Below are 6211 nucleotides of genomic sequence, written 5' to 3'. Positions count from 1 at the left end.
GCAATGCACAGCTTAGCTGGAAAGTTATGTGGAGCAGGTGACTGAGGGGATAGCTTTCACTGCTTGGACTAAAGTCAGTTTTGAAAGAGCTAAAGATGCCTACTGAATTCTGGAGTGTGTGTGTGTGTATGTGTGTATGGGTGTGCATGTGTGTGGGTGTAAGGCAGCAAACTCTTCAATTTCAAATAACTAAAGATATGGGTGGTAAAATGAAGTCACATTTTTACACCTCACATGCTGACTAGGGAGAGCAGTCAAATGCAGCATCGATTGGTTAAAATTAGTCTATCATTCATTCTTGGTTTATGATGTTTTAAAGACATGTTAAAGATATTCATGAAGATGTAAAAGATACATTTAAAACCCACATCAATTGCACTAAAAGTCAACTGGAAACAGAAGGTTTTTAAATCCCGGTGGTGGCAAATTGGCAGCCAAAGGAACAAAGTCTTAGTCAACATATTTCCATGTCCCCCTGAACACAAATAGCCTCGAACCTTCGGAGGGTGTTCCTTTGAGATGTTTCATCAGTGACATCACAGTGATTGCCAGCTTCCACGGACTACTTTAGGCACTGCCCAGAGTCCAGGAGTCCAGACAGCCTGGGAGGGGAGAAGGAGTTGGAGCTCAAGTTGGAGACAGCGAGGAGAAACCTGCCATAGCCAGGGTGTGTCTTTGATCCTCTTCAGGTAACTGCAGGATTTTTATTCTTAGCATATGGTGTGTGTGTGTGTACAAGCTGCAAATGAGAAGGGCAGAGGAATGCTTACATTTCTTAATGAAATAGGCAATGCCCCTTGGATACAGCATGCCTTAAGATATAAAGTGAGTACTATTGCTTTCTGTTTTCCTTTTTTTTCTCCTAAGGGTATGCATTTTCTCCCTTCCTAGTAAAAAAAAAAAAATTTTTTTTTTTTTTTGTATTATGGAAGAAGGTCTCTTTCCTATCTTCTCTAAGTCTCCATTCAAAGAAAGCCAATGTCATACTTCCTGTACAATTTATTCAGAGCTTTTTGGGTTTTAGTTCATCCATTTGCAATCACTGGATCATATGGCATGATCTTGACTTCAGGGAATGTTTAAAATGAAACCCAAAGTGTCTTTATGGGTTAACAACAGAAAAATGGAACTTGGCTGATCTGAATTTCTGCCTAACTGGTTCATTCTTCCTAAAGTGTATAAATGTGTGTGAAAGGAATGTTCACACCACACCTTACAGTTAGCATATGTGTTGATTGAATTGAATTCACTAGAAATTCTCACCTTAACTCTTTATGTTTTATTCATCTAAAATCACATAAAACAACAAATATTCAAGGTCACTATTAAAGTGCAAGAAGTAGTAAGAGGTAAATCCCAAGAAAGAAAGAAGTGTGATGGGTAGCCTGCTAATTCAGAGATGACTGAAAAAAAAAAGTAAACAGTGCATAAACATATATAGTTTAAACAATAACTAAAAGGCAACACTTCTATAATTATCATCCAGGTCAAGAAACAGATCATTGCCAGCACCCAGAAGCCCATTCTTGATCAACCCCCATTCTGCCCCAAGATGTTCGGATCCTCTTGTCCCTGTTACTCTTTATAGTTTGACCATCTGTGTCTGCATTCCTAAACAATACGATTAACCTCCCTATTTTTGACTTCATATAAATGGAGTCATATTCTATGATTCTTTTGTAAATTCTTCTTTCACCCAACAATTATATTTGTGAGATCTACCCATTTTGTGTGTAGCTATAGTTCACATTTTCTTTGCTTTATGAAATTCAAATATATGACCATACCACAATTTATCATCCATTCTGCTGCTGATAAACATTTGAGTTGTTTCCAGTTTGGAGTTATTGTGATAATATTGCTGTGAACCTCTTTGTTTATGTAACCTGGCACACACGTCCTTGACTGTCTTAAGGTAGAAGTGAAATGCTAGATATTAGAGAATGAACATTTTCAACATTAATTCTAAGAAAGGTAAATTGTTTTCCAAAGTGGTAGAAAATTTATGCTAACTTTGTTTAGCCAGGCCAGTTAATTGCAGTGATAATTCACTTGTGTCATAACTCCTAGGAATTCTAGTAACTAGTTCCAGTCTGCTAATTCTAGCTTTGCCTCTAACTTGTTAACTGTCATTACATAAACATCTTAATCTCCTCTCTCTAAAAGTCAGTTTCTCAGCTGTAATCTTGAGAAAGATAAAAACTTCAATAACACATGCCTGAGTTGTTGTGAAGGTAACACAAACAGAGCGGTGGAACAGCTTTCAATAGTATTCTTCTCATTTTCTGAGTATATCCTGTTGGATCACTATCCATGATTCCCGTGACTTAATAGCTTAATTTAATAGGCAGATTTTGTGGGACCTTTGTTTTGCTCTCTTTGAAATGTTTTGATCATTATAAGCCAGGCTTCATATTTTCTGCATATCTCTGCATTTCTTGAGAACTTACCCAAATAAGTGGACATTTGGACTACGGTTTTATTTCACTGATAAGTTTATAAGAAAGAGTCTGTCTTCGTTTCTCATTCCTTTGCCTCCAGGCACCTTGGCAAGACTCATTACCGTTCTGTTCTCCTCTGCTCTTTTGTACATTCTCATCAGTCCTTTTTCCTTGATCCATTCATTTTCTTCTGTTTACTTTCTCCTCCATGCAAATCTTTGTAAAGATTTCCTATTTTTCCCCCTTTTTATTTTCTTGGAGAGACAGGGTCTTGCTGTGTTATCCAGGCTGGTCTTGAACTCCTGGGCTCAAGTGATCCTCCCACTCCAGCCTCCCAAAGGGCTGGGATTAGAGGCATGAGCCACCACACCCAGACATTTGTAATGGTTTTCATTGGCAATTTACTATTTCCTTCGTGCTGAGGTCTAAAAGATGGATAACAATTAAAAGGGAGATGAAACATAAATCTGTCATCATTTGGCTATATATCTACTGGTTGGCACCATCTGATTTGAACTTGTATTTTTTTTTGAGACAGGGTCTCATTATGTTGCCTAGGCTGGTCTTAAACTCCTAGGCTCGAGGGATCCTCCCACCTCAGCTTCCCAAGTAGCTAGGACTACAGGTACCCACTGCCATGCCTGGCTGAACCTGTATGTTATGCCAGTTATACAGTATGAAAAATGATTATTCAGTTGGCATTTATACAATTAATAATTTGGTCCATTGATAATACAATCAATACAGTAATTACAATTAATAATTCAGTTATGTTAATTTAAAAACACCACTCAGACCAAAAGCTTGCTAACAACCCTTTCAGCCTCTTGAACTCTCACCTTTAGCAAACACAGGAAATACCCTTTCTCCCTAAACTTTCACTCTACAGTAGACTTTGGTCCTAAATGTCTAAAACATAGATATCGAATTATGTAAAATATATAAATCTTTAATTTCATTTAGACTGCATAAATAATGTGCAATTTACACTATCTCACTGAAGACAATAGTTTGATGACTTCATTGCATATGTTCTCAAAGTATGATTTCCTGTATGGACAATCTGTACATACTATGAAGATACCATCCCTGCTCTTTGAAATGTTTACAATCTAGGCACATCCTGGACCTGACTAAAAATAGCTGGCACAAGCCCTTGTTGAAACAGAAGTACCCATGAAGTTAACACTTGCTCTTTGGGCTGAATGCCTGTTATGCGAGGGGCTTTTGGTTGATCCCAGTAGGCTATGTGCCCAGTGCAGGACTTGTCAGAGGCCATGCAGCTGTTGAAAGTACTTTCTGCTTTCTGTAGAGTTAGATGAAGACCTACAGCAGCCTGAGGCCTGAAAGATTATGGCATCCCACTTATCTATGTAATTCAAAGCAAGAACAATACTAAACCATAAAATTTTTCTGTTTTGTACCCCTGCTTATTGATACATTTAAGAAAAGTATACACATGCATACGCACACACACAAACACACACACAGAAGTTGGAGAAAGAAAAATGTAATATTTCACATTTTATGAAAAGCACCAATACAATCATCACAGGAAAAAAGGACAAAAATGGTGGTCTTTATGACATCAGGCAGAGAAATCAGGCTCTCTCTCTGTAATCATTAGGGCTCTTCAGAGAAACATAACTAATAGAATGTGTTGTGTTGAGGCGATTGGTGTCTGTTTTTAAGGAATTGGCTTGGGTGATTGCAGAGACTGGCAAGTCCAAAATCTGCAGGGTGGGCTGGTAGGCTGGAGACTCAGGGAAGTCTCCAGTCCAAAGACAGTCAGGAGGCTACATGTCCCAGATCAAGGTGTTGGCACAGTTGGTTTCTTCTGAGTCCTTTCTTTGGCTTGTAAATGCCCATCTTCTCCTTGTGTTTTCACATGGTCTTCCCCTCTGTATATGTCTGTGTCCTAATCTCTTCTGATAAAGACACTAGTCATATTGGATTAGGGCCCACCTTAATTACCTCATTTTAACTTATTTACCTCTTAAAAGGCCCTATCTCCAAACACAGTCACATTCTGAGATACTGTGGGCCAGGGCTTTGACATGTAGATTTTTGGGGGACACAATTTAGCCCATCACACTCTCCTTTTCCACAACACCTCTGTTTCCTTTGAGGAAAGAACGAGCATTGTTATACAGGAATGCCCATTAATCTCCTTGTGTTTTCTTTGTTATGTTTTATCAGGAGGTGAGGACAAGCCAAAGGTCCTTGGTGTGCCCTCAGAAGTCTGCCTGAAGTTCTCACCAAGCCGCTGTGAAAATGGGGATAAACACCCGGGAGCTGTTTCTCAACTTCACTATTGTCTTGATTACGGTTATTCTTATGTGGCTCCTTGTGAGGTCCTATCAGTACTGAGAGGCCATGCCATGGTCCTGGGATTGACTGAGATGCTCCGGAGCTGCCTGCTCTATGCTCTGAGACCCCACTGCTGTCATTGTCACGGGATGCCATTCTCCACCTGAGGGCACCTGTGACCTGCACTCACAATACCTGCTATGCTGTAGTGCTAGGATTGATTATGTGTTCTCTAAAGATGCTGCTCCCAAGGGCTGCCAAGTGTTTGCCAGGGAACGTTAGATTTATTCCCCAACTCTTAACTGAAAATGTGTTAGACAAGCCACAAAGTTAAAATTAAACTGGATTCATGATGATGTAGGATTGTTACAAGCCCCTGATCTGTCTCACCACACATCCCTTCAACCCACACGGTCTGCAACCAAACTCTAATTCAACCTGCCAGAAGGAATGTTAGAGGAAGTCTTTGTCAGCCCTTATAGCTGTCATGTGAATAAAGTTAAGTCAACTTCAAAAACAACTTCTAGAATTTATTTTAGCTTCCATGTGTGATAGAGCATTTGACCCTTGGCTGGGATTGGAGTGACAAGTGCTACCGTATTTCTAGCATTTGAGGTAAGCCAAGATGCTCCAACTGCTGAAGATTTGAAACCAAGTCAACACACTGTGTCATATTTCAAGTAATTCCATTGGTTCAGCGCTCCTCAAACTTTTCCCCTAAACTAGTCTCAAGGGCAGAGGGAGAATAAATCCATTCCACTTCGAGGTCTGAAGCGTAGCCTGAATTGCTGGCTAAAAGTGCAACATTTCTTTGAAGTCTTGTGTTTTATCTTTAGAATCTATGAGAAATGTATTTTCTATCTTATAATATCTTCATGTTTGTTTTCATGTAAATATTTAAAATTATTTACACTAAGTAACACAAGAACATGAGTCATGTCCCTAAGAGTAGCATAGTCTATTTTGATCATTGTTATTACACAAATAGAGCTAGTCTTTAATCAACTACAGTTCTAAAAGGAGGAAAATAGAAAATGCAAACTTATATGTTTATAAAAGACATATAAAATAGATGTTTCTTAAACATGTTGCCCGAACACCCCATGTTAGACAGAACAAATATGCTATTTGTGCTGAGGTAACCACGGAGAAAGGGAATGTTGTTAAACCTCATCTTACATAGCCGCCTTCATGAAGGCATCTCTTGCCAAGAATTTGACCTGTCATTGAGGCATTGCCTACATCACATTATAGTTCTTAACCTTGGCTACATTCAAAGAAAGTCAATTATCCCAGGGGTGATTTTTCAAAATACTGAGGCTGGGTCCTTCTCAGACCAATTAAATAAAAATCCCAAGGGATAGAGCCAAGTATCTATCTTTTTAAAATATCTTCTAGATGATTACATTGTATAGCCAGAGTTGAGAATCACCGATAACAATGATTGCTTCTCAAAATTC

The 6211-nt window shown here is 38.9% G+C and overlaps 1 protein-coding gene across 1 annotated transcript; it reads left to right on the top strand.

Annotated features, from left to right (window-relative positions):
• The first annotated feature begins 595 nt into the window (after window positions 1-595).
• Window positions 596-5268, top strand: SLN (sarcolipin). The gene is made up of 2 exons (XM_032168122.2): window positions 596-689; window positions 4641-5268. The coding sequence occupies exon 2, from the start codon at window positions 4716-4718 to the stop codon at window positions 4809-4811; it is 96 nt and encodes a 31-aa protein (XP_032024013.1). The 5' UTR covers window positions 596-689; window positions 4641-4715; the 3' UTR covers window positions 4812-5268.
• The last annotated feature ends 943 nt before the right edge of the window (window positions 5269-6211 follow it).

This window comes from Hylobates moloch, unplaced genomic scaffold, assembly GCF_009828535.3.
Source record: "Hylobates moloch isolate HMO894 unplaced genomic scaffold, HMol_V3 SCAFFOLD_11, whole genome shotgun sequence".
In the NCBI taxonomy this organism is placed as follows: domain Eukaryota; kingdom Metazoa; phylum Chordata; class Mammalia; order Primates; family Hylobatidae; genus Hylobates; species Hylobates moloch.
Note: the sequence above shows the minus strand (reverse complement) of the source record. Positions and strands in the feature narration are given on the sequence as shown.